The 22756-nt window shown below is 41.8% G+C and overlaps 1 protein-coding gene across 1 annotated transcript in view; it reads right to left on the bottom strand.

Annotated features, from left to right (window-relative positions):
• LOC134347079 (endoplasmic reticulum metallopeptidase 1) overlaps positions 1–22756 on the bottom strand; it is a 72955-nt gene that overhangs the window by 23967 nt on the left and 26232 nt on the right. Inside the window, exons 7-9 of the mRNA XM_063049187.1 lie at positions 13112–13324; positions 11977–12197; positions 8636–8813 (exon numbers count right to left, since the gene is read on the bottom strand). Of these exons, the coding sequence (XP_062905257.1) occupies positions 8636–8813; positions 11977–12197; positions 13112–13324 (612 nt within the window). The remainder of the gene's footprint in view (positions 1–8635; positions 8814–11976; positions 12198–13111; positions 13325–22756) is intronic.

The following is a 22756-nucleotide window of genomic DNA, read 5'->3' as shown; positions in this document are numbered from 1 at the left end:
AGTTTGGCACCTTTTATTTTCCTTTTATATTCTATCTCTATTAATTACGTAGTTCCAGTAAGATTTATAAAGTGTAATCATTTAATCGCATATGGTGTATAGTCTGTTATTTGGCAGGATGGGGTACATCACACAGCATCCACACAAACTTGATTACCCAGTTTGGCAGGGCTGAAGGCTGTTCCCCCTAGATGAAAGTGAGTTGAGTGAGCCTGAGGCTTACTAGGGGGCTACACTCATTTAGTTCATCTGCCATCTTTTTGAACCCCTGTTATTATTTCTCTAGCATGATTTTCTAGCAGTCCACTCTCTTCTCTATTTCATTTTTTGCATACTTGAAAAAGCTTTTGCTGTCCACTTTGATATTATTTGCTAGCTTGCTTTCATACTCCATCTTTTCCCTCTTAATGATTCTTTTAGTTGTTCTCTGAAGGGTTTTAAAAGTTTCCCAATCCTGTCTTCCCACTAATTTTTGCTTTTGCTTTTACATTACTTTTGACTTCCCTTGTCAACCACAATTGGACTATTTTTTCATTTGAGTATTTCTTCACTTTTGGAATACATCTATCCTGTATCCTCCTCATTTTTCTCAGAAACTCATGCCATTGCTGTTCTGTTGTCATCCCTACCAGCAGCTCCTCCCAATTTACTTTGACCAACTCCTCTCTCATACCACTGTAATGACCTTTACTCCACTGACATATTGCGACATCAGACTTTACTTTCTCTCCATCGAGTTTCAAGATGAACTCAGTCATATTGTGACCGCTACCTACTAATTGTTTTTTTTTTAAAACTTTAAGCTCCCTAATCACCTCCAGTTCATTACATAACACCCAGTCTAGTATAGCTGATCTCCTAGTAGGCTCAATGACTAACTGCTCTAAAAGGCTATCTCGTATGCATTCAACAAACACACTCTCTTGAGATCCATTTCCAACTTGATTTTCCCAATCAACCTGCATGTTGAAATCTACATTACTATTATAACATTGCCCTTTTGGTCCACCTTCCAGCCACTGTTGGGAGGCCTGTATACAACTGTCATCAGGGTCCTTTTACCCTTGCAGTTCTTAACTCAACCCACGAGGATTCAATATCTTCCAATCCTATGTCCTATAGGGTTACCGGATGAGGAATATCTGGCAGCTCTTGGGCTGTATTCCCTGGAGTTCAGGAGAATGAGGGGGGATCTCATAGAAACATTCCAAATGTTAAAATGCCTGAACAGATTAGATATGGCAAAGTTATTTCCCATGGTAGGGGAGTCTAGAACAAGAAGGCACGACTCAGGATTGAAGGGCGCCCATTCAGAACAGAGATGCGGAGAAATTACTTTAGTCAGAGGGTGGTAAATCTGTGGAATCTATTGTCATGAGCAGCTGTGGAGGCCAAGTCACTGGGTGCATTTAAGGCAGAGATAGATAGGTTCTTGATTGGCCAGGGCATCAAAGGGTTTGGGGAGAAGGCAGGGGAGTGGGGATGACTGGAAGAATTGGATCAGCCCATGACTGAATGGCAGAGCAGACTTGATGGGCCTACTTCTACATCTTAAGGTCTATGTCCCATCTTTCTACTAATTTGATGCCATTCTTTACCAGTAGAGCCACACTACCCCCTCTGCCTACCTTCTTATTCCTCCAATGCATGTAACCTTGGACATTCAGCTCCAGACTACAACGATCCTTCAACCACAATTCAGTGGTGGCCACAACCATCATACCTAACTATCTGTAATAGTGCAACAAGATCATCCACCTTATTTCTTATACTCCATCCATTGAGATATAACACTGAGTACTGTATTTGCTACCCTTTTTGACTCTACATCCCGAATGCACTGATACTCACACTGATGGCTGCAATTTTGTCCTATCATCTGCCTGCCATTCCTGACAGCCTGACTGCACACCATGTTTGCTTTTATAGCATCCGTCCTATTCCAAGTCTCTTCATTCCGGTTCCCAGCCCCCTGCCAAAGGTTTAAACCCTTCCCAACAGCTCTAACAAACCTGCCAGCAACAATATTGGATCCCCTCGTGTTCAGAAGCAAGCCGTTACTTTTGAACAGGTCATACCTACCCCAGAAGAGATCCCAATGATCCAAGATCCTGAAGCCCTGCCCCCTACATCAGTGTTTCAGCCTGCATTAATTTGCCAAATCATCCTGTTTTTTCCCCTTACTGGCATGTGGCACGGGCAGCAATCCAAAAATTACTAACTTCGAGGTCCTGCTTCTCAGCTTTCTACCTAGCTCTCTAAATTCTCTTTTCAGGACCTCTTTGCTTTTCCTTTCCAAGTCATTGATATCAGTATGTACCAAGACATCTGGTTGCTCTCCCTCCCTCTCCAAAATGCCGTGGACGCGATCCGAGACTATGAGGTTTATCAAAACAATGGGTTTGCACCAATTTTGTTGGGAAGTTGTCAGTAAGTATACTCTAACCGCACACAAAGGCTGAGGCATGGCAAGTCTGTGTTAAAGGCTTTAATGGTCAGATGGGGGTGTGGGGTTAGAGAAAAATAAAGGTATTGGATGGGGGTTGAATTTGCTAGGCTTGGGGACACTGTGGCTATAAACAGTAAACAGTTATGGCTGGAGTAATCGCAAACAAATACTTATATATTGAAACGCATTGTCACGTCACATTCTCCACAGGTTAGGACCCAGAACAAAAACCACACAGAAAATGGAGCAAAGGATTTTGAAACTGACCAATCAGGTACCTGCAAAGATACCAAATACAGGCCAGTAAAACAAGATCAAGCCAAGCTTCAGAATGAAGCTTTTACAGGTATATTAAGAGTAAAAGGATTGTAAGGGATAAAATTGGTCCTCTTGAAGATCACAGTGGTCGGCTATGTGCGGAACCAAAAGAAATGGGGGAGATCTTAAATGGGTTTTTTGCTTCTGTATTTACTAAGGAAACTGGCATGAAGTCTATGGAATTAAGGGAAACAAGTAGTGAGATCATGGAAACTGTACAGATTGAAGAGGAGGAGGTGCTTGCTATCTTGAGGCAAATTAAAGTGGATAAATCCCCAGGACCTGACAGGGTATTCCCTCAGACCTTAAAGGAGACTAGTGTTGAAATTGCAGGTGCCCTGGCAGATATATTTAAAATGTCGGTGTCTACGGGCGAGGTGCCGGAGGATTGGAGAGTGGCTCATGTTGTTCCGTTGTTTAAAAAAGGATCGAAAAGTAATCCGGGAAATTGTAGGCCGGTAAGTTTGACGTCAATAGTGGGTAAGTTATTGGAGGGGGTACTGACAGACAGAATCTACAAGCATTTGGATAGACAGGGACTTATTAGGGAGAGTCAACATGGCTTTGTGCGTGGCAGGTCATGTTTGACCAATCTATTGGAGTTTTTCGAGGAGGTTACCAGGAAAGTGGATGAAGGGGAGGCAATGGATGTTTTCTACATGGACTTCAGTAAGGCCTTTGACAAGGTCCCTCATGGGAGGTTAGTTAGGAAAATTCAGTCGCTAGGTATACATGGAGAGGTGGTAAATTGGATTAGACATTGGCTCAATCGAAGAAGCCAAAGAGTGGTAGTAGAGAATTGCTTCTCCGAGTGGAAGCCTGTGACTAGTGGTGTGCCACAGGGATCAGTGCTGAGTCCATTGTTATTTGTCGTCTATATCAATGATCTGGATGATAATGTGGTAAATTGGATCAGCAAATTTGCTGATGATACAAAGATTGGAGGTGTAGTGGACGGTAAGGAAGGTTTTCAGAGCCTGCAGAGGGACTTGGACCAGCTGGAAAAATGGGCTGAAAAATGGCAGATGGAGTTTAATGCAGACAAGTGTGAGGTATTGCACTTTGGAAGGACAAACCAAGGTAGAACATACAGGGTTAATGGTAAGGCACTGAGGAGTGCAGTAGAACAGAGGAATCTGGGAATACAGATACAAAATTCCCTAGAAGTGGCGTCACAGGTAGATAGGGTCGTAAAGAGAGCTTTTGGTACATTGACCTTTATTAATCAAAGTATTGAGTATAAGAGCTGGAATATTATGATGAGGTTGTACAAGGCATTGGTGAGGCCGAATCTGGAGTATTGTGTTCAGTTTTGGTCACCAAATTACAGGAAGGATATTAATAAGGTTGAAAGAGTGCAGAGAAGGTTTACAAGGATGTTGCCGGGACTTGAGAAACTGAGTTACAGAGAAAGGTTGAATAGGTTAGGACTTTATTCCCTAGAGCGTAGAAGAATGAGGGGAGATTTGATAGAGGTATATAAAATTATGATGGCTATAGATAGAGTGAATGCAAGCAGGCTTTTTCCACTGAGGCAAGGGGAGAAAAAAAAACCAGAGGACATGGGTTAAGGGTGAGGGGGGAAAAGTTTAAAAGGAACAATAGGGGGGGCTTCTTCACACAGAGAGTGGTGGGAGTATGGAACGAGCTGCCAGGCGAGGTGGTAAATGCGGGTTCTTTTTTTAACATTTAAGAATAAATTGGACAGATACATGGATGGGAGGTGTATGGAGGGATATGGTCCGTGTGCAGGTCAGTGGGACTAAGCAGAAAATGGTTCGGCACAGCCAAGAAGGGCCAAAAGGCCTGTTTCTGTGCTGTAGTTTTTCTATGGTTTCTATGGTTTTCTATGAATTGCATTTCATACAAGTAGCCGTTATTCTGGAAGCTAGCTAGCTTGTCCTCATAAAATAAATGGGGAAAATGAAGGCATAAACGCATACAGGCTTTGAGAGGTATTTGGGAATCCTTGCATTAATTTTTGGAAGCAGCTGTGTTGCCAACAAGTTCAAATTCTAAATTTGTTACATGACACCATAACACGTCAGAGCAGAGTTAGGCCATTCGGTCCACCGAGTCTGAGGCTGATTTATTATCCCTTTCAACTCTATTATCCTGCCTTCTTCCATAATCTCTGACACCCTGACTAATCAAAATCCATCAACCTCCACTTTAAATATACTCAATGACTTGTCCTCCACAACCATTTGTGGCAATGAATTCCACAGATGCACTACCCTCTGGCTAAAGAAATAAAGTACATGGCCATACATTTCCTCCATAATATTCCATCTGCCACTTATTTGTCTGTTCTCCCAATCTGTAAGTCCTTCTGTAGACTCCCTGCTTTCTCAACAATATCTGCCCCTCCACCTATCTTTGCATGGTCTGCTAACTTGGCCACAAAGCCATCAATTCCACCATTCAAATCACTGACATATAACATGAAAAGAGTCAGTCCCAACACCAAATCATGCAGAACACCACTAGCCAGCAGCAGCCAACTAGAAAAGGCCCTTTTTATTCTCACGCTTTGTTTCCTGCCAATCAGCCAATCTTCCTGTACAATCTACCTTTCCTGTAATACCATTGAGCTCATACTTTGTTAAGCAACCTCCTGTGCGGCATCTTGTTAAAGTCCTTCTGAAAATCTAAATACACAACATCCACCTATTCTCCTACTTATTATTTCCTCAAAGAACTCCAAAAGATTTTTTAGGCAAGATTTCCCCTTGAGGAAATCATGCTGGCTTCGGCCTATTTTAACATATACCTCCAAGCACCCTGAAACTTCATCTTTAACAATGGACTCAGACATCTTCCCAACCGCTAACATCAGATTAACAGTCTATAATTAACAGAATTTATAGCAAGTCTTAGAATTTACTTATCATAAATTAAACATGTACCAACTTAAAACAGATATTTATATAGTGTTACCATTGTGGATTAACAGGAGGTTAACACTGGCCTTATCAGAAGATGGTGCTAGCGAACAACACTACCAAGGGTGACATTCTCAAGTTGGTCCTTACTTTTTATGTCAGATGTGATTCTGATACTGTTGGAGCCTGCCATTTACATTCTGGCAGTGTGTTTTCAGGATGATTGGGCGATCTGGTGCTTTGCTGCTTCTGAGAGGGTTCCACAGGCTGTGAGCAAAGCGTGCAACATGGGGGTCAGGAAGCCTGGAGATGGGGCACGAACCCATGATCGACTCCATCTCTCACCGATCTCACCAATTCAAGCACCAAGGACAATTGAAATCATCACGGCGGGTGCAGAGGGCAAGCAAGTGTCCAGCACCGTCTACAAGCCTCTCACTCTCTGCTGCCAGAGGAGGGTGTTTGCATGTGGGAGGCTCTCTCGTCCTCTCACTCGCTGCTCCTGAGGGAAGGTCCTTGTGTTCAAGTGATTTCTCTCTCCCTCAATGCTGCTGAAGAATGGTACCAGAGCAAGGTTTAAACAACAGTTTGTAGATTGGACACTAATTCACGTATATGATGTGTTCTAGTTTTATGGTCACTCTTTTTTGTTTGTTATTTTTAGGAGATTTTTTTGAATCAGGGTGGCCTGCAGATAACGAACACTGAGCTGAACTGAAATATGCCTTTTGATTTTGTGTTTTATGTTGTGTTCTCACTTATTTTTTGTTGTCATTTGTACAATTTCTGTTTTTTTTCATGCCTGAGGGGATGGAGGAAGGGGAGTTGATGTGTTTCTTTGAACAGGTTCCATTTTCTTCGTATCATGACTGTCTGTGGGGAGGACAAATCTCAGGATTGTATACTGCATACATACTTTGATAATAAAAGTACTTTGAATCAGCTACCTAAGGAGCCTCAAAACAGAGTTGAAATCGCCCTCAATTAAGGATCTGACAAATAAGAATTGACCATACTAAAAAGGTACAAATATATTTACTTTCCAGAATCAGATTTATCATCACTGACTTGTACATCCTGAAATGTGATGTTTTGAGACAGTACAACATGGAAAGGTATAAAATTATTATAAATTACATACTACAACAAAATAGTACATAGTACTATAAATTAAATAATACAATAAAAAGGAATAACGAGAAGTGTTCAAGGGTTTCACAGACCTTTCAGAAATCTGGTGCCGGAAGGGAAGAAACTTACTTTAAATTTACTTATGTTAGTGAAAAGTTGTAATTTAACAGTGACATTTTATCGTAGTGCCCCTCCACTCATGAAAACAAGATGAAGAGCATCACAACCTCACCAAGCTGTACCCAATTAAAACTTCTGGAAAATCTTACACTAACATCTCAAAAAACACTAGGTTTTCTGGCTTCTGTGCTAGAAACAGAAAACTTATACCCACAAGAAGAAAAGATTGCAAGTACAAAAGGTTCACAGACTGTGCCCAAATAAACGTTCAAGAACAAAAGGTGAAGTGTGTAAACAATTTGGGGGCAGAAAAGAGGAAGCAAAAAACCATGAAAACACTGCAGAGCAAACCTAGCACAGAAAACCTGTGGGAAGTAGTACAAATGGAAATCGTTAGCCTCATTAAGTGAACAGTGTCATAACCAACAACTTGTACTGGTGCTGATAACAAAATTATAGCTGCGGCAATCAAAGCTTAAAGCTCAAGAAAATTAAAAGCAATCCTTTCCCTTTTCAAGGATTATACGCAGGCAGCAAAACACAGAGGAAAGCACATCGTTTCTGTTGAAAATTATCTCATATGCAGAATGCCAAAAACAATATGATACACTGACTGCTCATTCATAACTGGAAAATAAAATTCCAGAAAGGAATATCAAAAAAAATTTGTTTTCCTGTGAGTTGAGGGCATGCTGTGTTGGCACTGGAAGCGGGGTGACATTTGCAGCACTATCCTCGGACTACATTGGTTGATGACGCTAGTGACACATTGCAGTGTATACTTCAACGTACGTAACAAATAAACCTAATCTTTAAAGAATCCAGAATCAGAATCAGGTTTGAAATCACTGGCATATGTTTTGCAGCAGCACTATGTTGTAATACATAATAATGATTATTATAAATTAAAATAAATATATATGAATTTTAAATTAAATTTGTACAAAAAGAGGAAAAAAAATACTGAAGTAATGTTCATGGATTCATTATCCATTCAGAAATCTGATAGCAGAGAAAAATCAGATCCTGAAAAGTGAGTGTGTGTCTTCAGGCTCCTGTACCTCCTCTTCCTTGATGGAAACAATGAGAAGAAGGCATGTTTTGGGTGGGGGTGGGGCCTTATTGATGGATGCTGCCTTTGAGGCATCACCTTCTGAAGATGTGCTCAGTGCTGGGTAGGCCAGTGCCCATGGAGCTGGCTGAATTTACACTATCTGCAGCTTTTTCCAATCCTGTGCAGTGGCCCCTCCATACCAGATGGTGATGCAACCAGTTAGAATATTGTCCACGATAAATCTGTAGAAATTTGTAGGTGGCTTTGGTGACATTCCAATTCTCCTCAAAATCTTAATGAAATATGTCACTGTCGTGCCTTCTTTGTAAATGCATCAATATGGGAATCCGTATTTTTCTTTATACAAAGCATACACTGAGTTTATCGACAAATCATTATTCATCAACTAATACTATCTTCAATTACTGTACAATATAGTATATCAAAAGTGGGAACAAGGATTTCATTCAAAGATTCTATTCAATGTCTGATGCTCGATGATCAGTACAGCTCACCTTTTACCGAGTTCAAAGTACAATCAAGAAGAGAGCTGAGTTTTTGTAAGAAACCAAAAAAACTAACTCGTAATATAAACAAAGTGAAGGCACAATCAAATTATTTTTTGATTATTGTTGTGTACTCATTTATATGCACTAGAACATAAACGTGAAAGTTTACCTTTTTGTTTCAGTTGTCCGCCAATCAATAACTTCACCAGCAAAGGAAACGCCACCCACAATCCCGGCACATAAGCAGAGCATAGATCTCGTTGAGTACAGTAAATCAAAATGCAGCACCAGATTGTTAGTGAAACATCAAAATACAATTCTGATAGGTAAACCTTGTTCACGTTCTTCTGTGCAGAAGCAAAAAAAATCTGTTTAGTACATCAGGTAAGTGATAAACAACAGGTTCTGGTGAATTTTTTTTTAGCCTATTCTTTATAAAAACTCAGGGAACTAACATCCATTATCTTTACAAGATAAAGCTGACAGAGACTGATCACCTTCCATTAAAGAGAGATTCTTTCCTCATTACCTTCTCTCTTCCCATTAAAGGAGTATTACTTCTCACAGTAGAAGTTTACTTCAGTACTGTAATTCTGTGTCAGACTGGACAAATTAGTAAAACATTTATTTTAATTTATTCATTTTTCAGCTGGCATGGCCTGCATTTACTGCATGTCCTTAGGTGATCAAGAATCAACTACAACAGCGAGCATTTAAGAGTTAACAACATAGAGTGCACCAGTAGTTACATAGAGACCAGACAAGGACAGCAGACTTCCTTACTAAGGAACATTAATGAAGCAGATGGTTTTTTTACAATCGTCCAAAAGGGTTATGTGGTATTGTTCTTAGTTCCAAATTTTAATTCTAAGCAACCCTGATGGGATCTGAACTCAAGTCTCAGAATTGTTTGCCCAAGTTTCTGCATTACTAATCCAGTAACTTTAATGCCATGCCACCAGAATTAATTCAAAAATGAAGCACAGTCCCCATGCAAACAAGTAGAACAAGGTAGCTTTGTTCAAAATAAATGCAAGCAAAAATGTATTTAAACAAACAGAGCACAACATGGAAATATAGTAGATTCCAGTTATTTGGGCCATTGGTTAATCGGGGTAGCTGCTTATTTGGGACAACTCAAAGAACAAAAACTAAATTGAGAAAATTGCCAGAACTCCCTTCTTTTATTTGGGACACTTAACCAGAACAGGAGACTGTTGCCAAACAGGTTCTAACTAGTACCAGTCACACACATTTGTGTGGCCATTCGACACCACATCATGCTTAGAGTGAACAGTTTTTAAAATAGTGTGTTTGTGTTCAAAAAGTGATGATCTTGTCACTGATAATTGGTGAGAAATAAGCAATTCAGATCTGTGTTGCTTACTGCAGTTTGAAGTATTCAGGCTGGGAGTGAAAGTGAAACCATTTCACTACTTCAATAGGCTAGGAACTTCAAAGAATTTGAAGATATTGACAATCATCTTGAATCTTACAATGAAAATGAAGATTTGAAGGATGCAATTGTCAAAAGAATTGTACAAAGGCAGTCCATTATTAGCTTCAGGTGCTTGCATTGATTTTGCTCATTGCGTACACTGGGCGAATTCCTCTATTGACAACTATTAGGAACTAAGACAGTTTTATAGTACTGTAATATTATTAATAGTGTTCTAATTTGTTCTGTACTTCATTTAAATACATAATTTGTCACTCAGTTTGTCTTTTTATGATAACTTTTTAACCACTTCCATAAACTTTAGCTAATTGGGGCAGCTGCTTAATTGGGCCAAAATGTATTGGTCCCAATGTGTCCCAATTAACCAGAATCCACTGTGCTAATAGATTAATTGGGCAAACCTAACTTATTGGACAGATCAAGGAAGTCAAAACCCACAGGTTTCAATGCAGTCCAAGTACAACACATAATTCTAATAAACTATCATAGTATGACCAATCCTCTACAAAAAGCCTGAAAAAGAGCCTGCAACAAGTTGTGAATAGACCACACAGTACATAATCCATATCATAGAGCCATGCTAAAAACCATCCATCAGCCCACCACATCTATGTTGATCTTTCTTTGCCCACATTAGGACCACCTCTTTCTACGTCTTGCCTATTTCAGAGCCTGAATGCCTCTTTAACAAAGTGAATGTATTTAATTCAAAAATCCCCTCTGGCAGGGAGTTCCAGGTATCGACCACTATGTGTAAACAACACTCCTGGCGGATCTCCTTTAAAATTCTTTCCTCTCACTTTAAACCTCTGCCTTCTTACTTTTGATCTCTCTACCACAGGAAAAAATACAGATATGGACCATCTACCCTAAAAATGTCATGATATTTCTGAAATCATCCTTTAGCTTTCTTCATTCCAGGGAAAACAAGACCAGCCTATCCAATTTCTCCCCAGGTCTTAAGTCCTTCAATCCACGCAACATCTGGCTAAATGTCCTCTGCACTCTCTCCTGTATAACCATGTGCATCCCTCAATAGAAGAGCCAAGGCCTGGCTTCATAAAGAGATATACAAGAAGAAGCCCAACATTTATCTGAGGCACAAGTTAATTCATTGAAGAAATGGTACAAGCAAATTTAGCTTTGTTACCCAGAGACAAACACATTATTTACAAAAAGCAAAATGTTGGAGGAACTCAGCAAGTCAGGCAGCATCAACGTAGAGAAATGAACATTTCAGTTAATGAGTCATCTGTACAGTTATTATTTGTTGCAACAATATCTTTTGTTATTGCCAAAGGCAAAGAAATGAATCGATATGATTGAATACGACCTTATGGTGCTGGAATACCTTAGACAAGTCATTAATCGTTGTCTAAGCTGTAAGTAGCTGTAAGTCAGTGTAGAAAGGAAAAGTAACTGGACTAAAAAGTCCTGTCTTTCTCATAGCTTGGACCTCTAAGAGTAAGAGTCACCTTTTTTGTTCTTTATGGTAGCTTCAGCACATGAATTGCTCCCTCGTGCATTGACACCAGAAACACCCCAGCCAGAAAGCATGCCTCAGAAGTTACGATCAATTTTTTGGAGAACAGTTCTAGTCAGGTTACATTAATTTACAGAGTCAGGAACCTATGTTTATTCCTCGGAAGCTCACTAACACTGAACTGAAAACTCAATGTTATAAAGCCAGATGATTTACAAAGGAAATTTCATCTTTTTATCTTCCTTTTCCCATATCTAACCATTAAAACATCAAGAAGCCATGAGAGACTTGAACAAGCAGTTCACCACACATAATCAATCTGCAAAATCTCTAAGTTTTGTCAGCCAGAGGCTTGAAGTGAGTGGGATTAAGAGGATAAAGAAATGATTGGTCAGGCATTAATTACAAGAGGGCTCTAAACCCACTCCTCCCCATCTCCATAGGCCCTTGTACACATCCCACCATATTTTCATAACTCTTCTAAGTCTCTGTCATCCACAATAACACTCTGTCTCCATATATGGCCATACCCATCCCTCGCCAGTACAAAAGCCACCAGTATACTTACTCCATAGAAAAGATTTTTGGCCAGTGTATGTATCAGCAGGAGCTTCATGAGGGCTATGGAGCCGTACAAGATGACAGAAGCATAGAAGTGGGTGAACCAAAACATGGAGTGTCCAGTGAGAGATATAAATACAGCTACAATGAGGATGGTCACAATGGTGATAAACCAGCATATTATTGTGATGCCAATTCCATAAAGTAGATCACTCCTATAGAGAGAACCTACAAATAATAACACCAGTTAACACTTGAGAATAAACAAAAAGATAATCAAAGATTCAATATCTTTAACAATGACATGTGTTTATGAAGCATCTTTAATATGGGAGAACCACCAAGTCAAGGTGAGATACAGCCCAAATTCAGCCCACCAAATCCACATTAATCCAACTTTACTCTCGTGTTCTCATCAATTCCACCATCCCCACCTCCCAGATTTTACCACTCACCTACACACTGAGGGCAATTTACAATGAATTGCCAATTATGCTATGAAACCACAGATCTTTAGGATGTGAGAGGGAACCATAGCACCCAGAAGGCGGCCACATGGTCACAGGGAGAACATGCAAACTTCAGAGACAGAAAGCCGAAAATCATTGACATGCAAGGCCAGAATTGGAGCTTCTCAAGAGGGTTGTTGGACACCAGGTTGCTGGAGGCCTGGGGTTGGAGGACTGTGTGTTTGTGTGCATGGGTGGAGGGGAGGAACAGGACTTGTGGTGTTCTGTGTTGCTCTGCTGAGCATTGTGAGCATGCTGCATTGACACTGGAATGTATGGCGACAGTTGCCGGCTGCCCTTAGTGCACCCTCAGGTATATTAGTTGTTAACGCAAACAACGCATTTCACTGTACACATGTTTTGTGGGACACATGATAAATAAATTTAAACATTTCAAGTCACACACCATTCTGACTTGGAAATATCACCAGTCCTACAAGGTTATTGAGTCGAAATTCTTCAACCCAACTGAAGAGCGCTTTCACCAGAAACGACCAGCAGTTCAAGAATGTGGCTCACCATTCCCAAAATTAATTAGAAATGGGCAGCAAATGCAGCCTACTCAAACATGCCTAGATACTAAAGGAAGAAAAAAGACAACACACACTTATGATATATTGAACTTTGACTTACCAGAACTCTTTGATAGAGAGAACTTTCTTCCCAGGTAGAGGGCAGTCGCTACGGCTACCAGACAGTTTATTATGGTACCAATCCGTTTTGGATAAGCCACAACAAACATTCCAAGCACATCAAAAAACACCATGGAGCCATGACGATACTGTGTCGAGTCAGCCAACTCCTCGGACATTGCCAAGTACTGCAGTACAGCTAGTATATTATCACCTAGAAATAATACAGGAAAGTTTTGGGAAAAAAGGCTTTAAAAACTTTTCCATCCACATTCTGATTTATCATGGATGATGAAAAACATAATCCACTTGTTTATCAAATACTGGACTGTAGAAAAGCAGTGTGTGCAAACCAGGCTCAAGAAATCAAAAACTAAGGGTTAAAGACAAATACAATGTTATTTAATTTTTTAGAGATACAGTGTGGAACAGGCCCAATAAGCTGCACTACCCAGCAACCCACCTATTCAACCATAGCCTAATCACAGGAGAATTCACAATGACTGATTAACCTACTAACCAGTACATCTTTGGACTGTGGGAGGACACCCACGTGTTCACAGGAAGGGCGTACAAACTTCTTACAGAGGACATGAACTCTTCCAACCAAGTACAGGTATAAATTATAACGGACGTTTTGATAACAAACTGTCATCTTCTTCAGGGAAATATAGGGAAAACAAGCAGTGGCGATGGATTCCTCCTTGTTGTTAAGTTTCCTGGTTTTCCCGTTGGCCCTTTTAAGAGCCCGATTGATTTCTTTCACCTGTAGCCATTCTGTAGGAACATCCTGCGCAATTGTCTCATTTCCTCAGGGACTTTGACAGAACAAAACAACTAAGCCATGCTACTGGCTTTTAAGACCGCCTGGTAAAGGAAGCCATTGAAATAAAACTACAGGAAAATAATTTTAACAAAGCCGAAGGTCTCGCTCTAAGTAAGAACTGGAATTCAATTGCAAACAAGGTGGGAGAGTGGAAACCTCATTGGATGAGGACTAACCAATCAGGAGGGACAGACTGCAGAGGTACCCCGACATCATCCCTGAAGAAGATGGCAGAGTTTGTCATCAATACCTATACCCAGCTGGAAGCCCGAGAAGAGCTTATTCGGCGTATACGCCGGAAAAGCACAAGATCCTTTTTCTTACAGAGGACACCAGAATAGAACTCTGTACTCCGTCATCCTGAGCTGTAGTAACATTGCGCTATCCAGTGGCACCCTATCAAATAGCAGCTTTCCGCAGACTGCTGTGAACATACACACAATTTTTTTTGAAGTTCAGGGAGAGCGAGGAGGTGATAGAGAGGAGTTGCAGGCAGGTGGTCACGCCGGGGCCACGGGAGGCAGACAAGTGGGTCACGGTTAGGAGGGGGAAGGGGAAGAGTCAGGTAATAGGGAGTACCCCGGTGGCTGTGCCCCTTAACAACAGGTACTCCTGTTTGAGTACTGTTGGGGGGGACAGCTTACCCGGGGGAAGCGACAGTAGCCGTGCCTTTGGCACAGAGTCTGGCCCTGTAGCTCAGAAGGGTAGGGAAAGGAAGAGGAGGGCAGTTGTGATAGGGGACTCGATAGTAAGGGGGTCAGATAGGCGATTCTGTGGACGCAGTCCAGAGACCCGGATGGTAGTTTGCCTCACTGGTGCCAGGGTCCGGGATATTTCTGATCGTGTCCAAGATATCCTGAAGTGGGAGGGTGAGGAGCCAGAGGTCGTGGTACATATAGGTACCAATGACATAGGTAGGAAAAGGGATGAGGTCCTGAAAGGAGACTATAGGGAGCTAGGAAGGGAGTTAAGAAAAAGGACCGCAAAAGGTAGTAAACTCGGGATTACTGCCTGTGCCACGCGACAGTGAGAGTAGGAATGCGATGAGGTGGAGGATAAATGCGTGGCTGAGGGATTGGAGCAGGGGGCAGGGATTCAAGTTTTTGGATCATTGGGACCTCTTTTGGCGCAGGCGTGACCTGTACAAAAAGGACGGGTTACACTTGAATCCTAGGGGGACCAATATCCTGGCAGGGAGATTAGCGGGGGCTACTGAGGTGACTTTAAACGAGAATGGTTGGGGGGTGGGAATCAAATTAAAGAGGCTAGGCGTGAGGAGGTTAGTTCACAACAGGGGGATGGGAACCAGTGCAGAGAGACAGAGGGGTGTAAAGTGAGGGTAGAAGCAAAAAGTACTAAGGAGAAAAGTAAAAGTGGCAGGCCGACAAATCCAGGGCAAGCATTAAAAAGGGCCACTTTTCAGCATAATTGTATAAGGGCTAAGAGAGTTGTAAAAGAGCGCCTGAAGGCTTTGTGTGTCAATGCAAGGAGCATTCGTAATAAGGTGGATGAATTGAAAGTGCAGATTGTTATCAATGATTATGATATAGTTGGGATCACAGAGACATGGCTCCAGGGTGACCAGGGATGGGAGCTCAACGTTCAGGGATATTCAATATTCAGGAGGGATAGACATGAAGGAAGGGGAGGTGGGGTGGCGTTGCTGGTTAAAGGAGAGATTAACGCAAGGAAGGACATAAGCCGGGAAGATGTGGAATCGATATGGGTAGAGCTGCGTAACACTAAGGGGCAGAAGACGCTGGTGCGAGTTGTGTACAGGCCACCTAACAGTAGTAGTGAGGTCGGAGATGGTATTAAACAGGAAATTAGAAATGTGTGCAATAAAGGAACAGCAGTTATAATGGGTGACTTCAATCTACATGTAGATTGGGTGAACCAAATTGGTAAAGGTGCTGAGGAAGAGCATTTCTTGGAATGTATGCGGGATGGTTTTTTGAACCAACATGTCGAGGAACCAACTGGAGAGCAGGCTATTCTGGACTGGGTTTTGAGCAATGAGGAAGGGTTAATTAGCGATCTTGTCGTGAGAGGCCCCTTGGGTAAGAGTGACCATAATATGGTGGAATTCTTCATTAAGATGGAGAGTGACATAGTTAATTCAGAAACAAAGGTTCTGAACTTAAAGAGGGGTAACTTTGAAGGTATGAAACGTGAATTAGCTAAGATAGACTGGCAAATGACACTTAAAGGATTGACGGTGGATATGCAATGGCAAGCATTTAAAGGTTGCATGGATGAACTGCAACAATTGTTCATCCCAGTTTGGCAGAAGAATAAATCAAGGAAGGTAGTGCACCCCTGGCTGACAAGAGAAATTAGGGATAGTATCAATTCCAAAGAAGAAGCATACAAATTAGCCAGAGAAAGTGGCTCACCTGAGGACTGGGAGAAATTCAGAGTTCAGCAGAGGAGGACAAAGGGCTTAATTAGGAAGGGGAAAAAAGATTATGAGAGAAAACTGGCAGGGAACATAAAAACGGACTGTAAAAGCTTTTATAGATATGTAAAAAGGAAAAGACTGGTAAAGACAAATGTAGGTCCCCTGCAGACAGAAACAGGTGAATTGATTATGGGGAGCAAGGACATGGCAGACCAATTGAATAATTACTTTGGTTCTGTCTTCACTAAGGAGGACATAAATAATCTTCCAGAAATAGTAGGGGACAGAGGGATGGAGGAACTGAGCGAAATACATGTTAGTAGGGAAGTGGTGTTAGGTAAATTGAAGGGATTGAAGGCAGATAAATTCCCAGGGCCAGATGGTCTGCATCCTAGAGTGCTTAAGGAAGTAGCCCAAGAAATAGTGGATGCATTAGTGATAATTTTTCAAAACTCGTTAGATTCTGGACTAGTTCCTGAGGATTGGAGGGTGGCTAATGTAACTCCACTTTTTAAAAAAGGAGGGAGAGAGAAACCGGGAAATTATAGACCGGTTAGCCTAACGTCGGTGGTGGGGAAACTGCTGGAGTCAGTTATCAAGGATGTGATAACAGCACATTTGGAAAGCGGTGAAATGATCGGACAAAGTCAGCATGGATTTGTGAAAGGAAAATCATGTCTGACGAATCTCATAGAATTTTTTGAGGATGTAACTAGTAGAGTGGATAGGGGAGAACCAGTGGATGTGGTATATTTGGATTTTCAAAAGGCTTTTGACAAGGTCCCACACAGGAGATTAGTGTGCAAACTTAAAGCACACGGTATTGGGGGTAAGGTATTGGTGTGGGTGGAGAATTGGTTAGCAGACAGGAAGCAAAGAGTGGGAATAAACGGGACCTTTTCAGAATGGCAGGCGGTGACTAGTGGGGTACCGCAAGGCTCAGTGCTGGGACCCCAGTTGTTTACAATATATATTAATGACTTGGATGAGGGAATTAAATGCAGCATCTCCAAGTTTGCAGATGACACGAAGCTGGGTGGCAGTGTTAGCTGTGAGGAGGATGCTAAGAGGATGCAGGGTGACTTGGATAGGTTGGGTGAGTGGGCAAATTCATGGCAGATGCAATTTAATGTGGATAAATGTGAAGTTATCCACTTTGGTGGCAAAAATAGGAAAACAGATTATTATCTGAATGGTGGCCTATTAGGAAAAGGGGAGGTGCAACGAGACCTGGGTGTCATTATACACCAGTCATTGAAAGTGGGCATGCAGGTACAGCAGGCAGTGAAAAAGGCGAACTGTATGCTGGCATTTATAGCGAGAGGATTCGAGTACAGGAGCAGGGAGGTACTACTGCAGTTGTACAAGGCCTTGGTGAGACCACACCTGGAGTATTGTGTGCAGTTTTGGTCCCCTAATCTGAGGAAAGACATCCTTGCCATAGAGGGAGTACAAAGAAGGTTCACCAGATTGATTCCTGGGATGGCAGGACTTTCATATGAAGAAAGACTGGATGAACTGGGCTTGTACTCGTTGGAATTTAGAAGATTGAGGGGGGATCTGATTGAAACGTATAAGATCCTAAAGGGATTGGACAGGCTAGATGCAGGAAGATTGTTCCCGATGTTGGGGAAGTCCAGAACGAGGGGCGACAGTTTGAGGATAGAGGGGAAGCCTTTTAGGACCGAGATTAGGAAAAACTTCTTCACACAGAGAGTGGTGAATGTGTGGAATCCTCTGCCACAGGAAACAGTTGAGGCCAGTTCATTGGCTATATTTAAGAGGGAGTTAGATATGGCCCTTGTGGCTACGGGGGTTGGGGGGTATGGAAGGAAGGCTGGGGTGGGGTTCTGAGTTGGAGGATCAGCCATGATCATAATAAATGGCGGTGCAGGCTCGAAGGGCCGAATGGCCTACTCCTGCACCTATTTTCTATGTTTCTATGTTTCTATGTTTTATCATTCAATGGTTTGGGCCAGGAGACAAGTTTTTACCCCATGTTAATAGAAGTAGAATGGACATGGGTGGTAATCCATTGCCGAGAATTGGAAGCTCTGGAATAAGATGCCAGGTGAACAGTGAATGGGAGATGGACCGGTTCCCTAATGAGGTGCTGAACCCAGGAAAAGGAGCATTAATCCAGCAACAAAGATACATGGGTCTGCCACTGAAGAAATTCTAATGTGTCCTGGGTTCCACAGAGTTGTACGGCACATAAGCAAACCTTCATGCTATCAAATCTGTGCCAACCAACCTGCCTATCTAAACTAATTCATAGGACACCTTGCTTTTTCAAGTCCCTTACATGCTGTTACTGTTCCTGCCTCCATCACCACCTCTGGCAGCTCATTCTACAAACAAACTACTCTTATTTAAATTTTACCCCATAGATCCCTTTTGAAGCTCTTCCCCTTCATCTTCAATATTATCATTAGTCACAGACATCTCCATTATGGGTAATACTAACTAACCCATCTATGCCTTTCATAATTCTATACAGCTATATACAGCAGGTCACCTATTAGCCTCCTTTGGTCCAGGTAAAATAGATCTAGCCTATCCAATCTCTTTTGACACCTCAAGCCCTCAAATCCAGACAACCTTCTCATGAATCTTTTCTGCCTGCTCTCCAGCTTAATCAATCCTTCCTCAAGTACTGGTGAACAGAACTGCACTCAATTCTCCAAATCCAGCCGAAACAAGGTGATGTGCAATTATAATATGGCATCCCAACTACACGACACAATTGTCTTCATTAGTTGAGGACTGGTTGTGATTCTTTGATCCTTGTCCCAGGTCATCAATGTAGGAGTTCAAGCAGCCCTATCTTCACCTGCTTTATGACATTCTCCATTACAAGGTCAGGGCCGGGGATACTTTCTAATGCTCAATTTCAGCCACCATTCCTCAGGAAATGAAGCAGCCCGCATCTCCATGCGACAAGATCCGAATCACATTCTGGGATGGGTTGTTATGTAGCAAGTAACATCAGCCAACACCAGTCAACACCAGTCAACCTCAAATTTAACATCTTCCATTTGTATCCGGTCAGGAACATGCTGGTCTTTGCTGAAGGCACAGTGTCCATCCCTGAGGATGAACTGATGGGGTGAGGAGAGGGACGGTCCTCAATGTTCTGAATGGGAGTGCATCACTTGTCAAAAGCATTTGAACTTGTGGGAAAGTCCAGTACTTGGTGGCAGAGTAGGAGACAACCAATAATTAGTTGGGTCAGAGAAGCCTTTTTTCTTCAGAGTGCGAAATACTAACACACAATCAACAGCAGGAGAGATTAAGGGGAAGCTAAAGAAACATTCAAAGATGAAAAGAATAAAAGGGAGCAATACAGTGGTTCACCTTGTAGAGTCACTACCTCAGAACTCCAGTAACCTGGGATCAATTCCAGACATGTGGTGCTGCTTGTGTGGAGTTTGCATGTTCTCCTGTGACTGTGTGTATTTCCTTTGGGTGCTCTGTTTTCCTTCTACATGCTGAAGATGTGTAGGCTGGAGGGTTAATTGGCCACTGTAAACTGTACAAGTGAATGGTAAAATCAGACGGTTTGATGGATACCATCATCATCTCTGGATCCATATCCTGGAGCTCCCTATCCACCAAACAGTGGATAGCGGGGTATCTTCACTGGAGGATCTGCAAATCATTCAAGACCTTCTCCAGGGTAACTGGGGATGGCTAATAAATGCTATCCTTGCAAAACCCACCTAAATCTCAAAAAAATGAGTATTTTTTTTTACTAAAAGGATCAGGGCAGTGGTTATTTGTGGTGTTAAAATGTATGTCATTGTTTGAAAATCCTCCTTAAGTGGTAGTTATCGTTAAACGTTAGCAGCACACTTTAAAATAAGTTTACTAAATATACTACAGGTATAACAACATCCAGTCATCTCAAACTGAAATTTGGTCTCTGAAGAAAGACTGGCCTTTCTCTAACAAGTGCATGGATCATCCTTTGAGTTCTGGTCAATGACTTTGATCCAAATATAACCAACCAATGTTCAAAATCTATTGGCAGTAACGTTCTTATATTAGGGAATGCATAAAACAAGGTCAAGTCACATTATCAAGGCAGAATAAATGAGCTTTCAAGTTAATACATCTGTGCCTCTGTGTTTGTCCTAAGTGCACTTCGGACAAGATGTGAACAAGATGTTCCAAACCTGCAGAACAACTTGAGGCACCAAAATCACAGCAATGTAAACCTGCTAACTACAACAGAAATATTTGCAAGCAGTTTTTTATATAAAAAATAGCATTACTTTTAAAACCTGAGGAAATATTTCTTACATAACAATGAATGCTATTCTCTCTAGCACGTGGTATCACAAGTGAAAAATCAAAAGACTTGTGGAAAACATCACTACAATCAGTAGATTCATAGCGAGGTAGAGCATGAAACAGCCCCTTCTGCTCACTGAGTATGCCGGCTATTAATCACTCATTTCTACTAATCCTATATTGACCCCATTTGTCCTACATTGTACCTGCTTCGCAGATTCTATCATTCACCTACACACATGGGGCAATTTGCAGAGCCACTGCAATAGTGGTGCAGCACTTCACAACTATACCGGTATAAAAGAATTACATTATTTACAAAACCATTGCCTGAAGTCTATGACTCAGAAACAGCAATAGTGAGATTAGTTTGGAGGCAAGCTCCCATGAGAAATTTCACAATAATGGACACTGCTGGAATGCGCTGGAAAATAATGCTTCTTTTAAATTTTCTAAGCATAAGGCAGTATGTCATGGAAAGCCTTGCAGGAAAAAAAAATCATAGCAGTGGATAGATATTTTAAAAAGTACAGAGGAATGCTATTGTTTTTCCAAACAGCTAACAGTGATGCCATCTGCATTGTAAAACCTTACATTATCCCAGGAATACAGAGAAACCCCTCAAACCTCAAACTGATATACACAAAGGGTTGACTTTTATAACTCAGAATGGAACCAAATGCAACCCTCGGCCAACAGATTAACTCAGCTAGGCTGGTCATGGTACACATTAACTCCAGCACAGCTGGCGTCGGGAACGTTGGGAGACCAAGAGACACAGTCGGAGCCACAGGCGGAGCCACAGCACGTCCAGGCCAGACCACAGCCGGCGCTGACCCCCAGGGGCTGAGGGACTGCCTGCCCCAGAAGGGAAATAAAAAAGAGCGACACACACACATCTAGACGGAGTGTGCTCATGACGCTAGCAAAAAGGACACGTGAGTCAAAAAGGAGAATAAGGGGAGAATGGGGCTTAATTAACATAACAAAGATGGCATTGATTGGAACCATTACAGCATTTGATAATGGCATTGAGGACTGGGAAACTTACATTGAAAGACTGGAGTTATATTGTGAGGTTAATGGTGTTAAAGCCAGCATATTAGGCTACGTTCACACTAGACCGGATAAATCCGTAACCGAAGCTTTTTCTCTTCGTTTTGACCCTCCGTCCGCACTGAAACAGCTTTTTCCTCCCCCGAAAACGGAGCTTTTCTAAAACATCTGAAAACGCCAGTTGGCCGTTGTAGTGCGTACAGGGTAACCGGCTAATTTTAAAAACGCTGTCGTGACATGCCAGAACAAATGGTGGTGGCAGTGCGGCATTTCATTGTTTTCTTGAACGCAACCTCCAACATCACAACAATATCTGACAATACACAAACACGAGGAAATCTGCAGACGCTGGAAATTCAAGCAACACACATCAAAGTTGCTGGTGAACGCAGCAGGCCAGGCAGCATCTCTAGGAAGAGGTACAGTCGACTTTTCGGGCCGAGACCCTTCATCAGGACTAACTGAAGGAAGAGTTAGTAAGAGATTTGAAAGTGGGAGGGGGAGGGGGAGATCCAAAATGATAGGAGAAGACAGGAGGGGGAGGGATGGAGCCAAGAGCTGGACAGGTGATTGGCAAAGGGATATGAGAGGATCATGGTACAGGAGGCCCAGGGAGAAAGAAAAAGGGGGAGCGGGGAAAAACCCAGAGGATGGGCAAGCAGTATAGTGAGAGGGATAGAGGGAGAAAAAAAGAGGGAGAGAAAAAGAATGTGTGTATATAAATAAGTAACGGATGGGGCACAAGTGGGAGGTGGGGCAACAGTGGAAGCTTGAGAAGTCAATATTCTCAGTGATTAAATGTGATTATGACTCTATAACCATTTCGGATCATGCTCCACTTAAGCTTTCTATTAAAATTCTGGCCAATATACAAAATAATAGACAATGGCGTTTTAATTCGCTGTTGCTTCAGGATTCGGACTTTGTTAACTTTATGAATGAACAGATTGATCTTTTTTTTACAATTAACTATACAGAGGATATTTCTGTGAACATTCTTTGGGATACTTTTAAAGCTTATATTCGTGGTTAGATTATCTCGTATTCTGCTGCTTTGAGGAAGAAGC

This window comes from Mobula hypostoma, chromosome 5 (genome assembly GCF_963921235.1).
Source record: "Mobula hypostoma chromosome 5, sMobHyp1.1, whole genome shotgun sequence".
Lineage (NCBI taxonomy): Eukaryota > Metazoa > Chordata > Chondrichthyes > Myliobatiformes > Myliobatidae > Mobula > Mobula hypostoma.
This window is presented reverse-complemented; position numbering and strand designations above follow the sequence as displayed.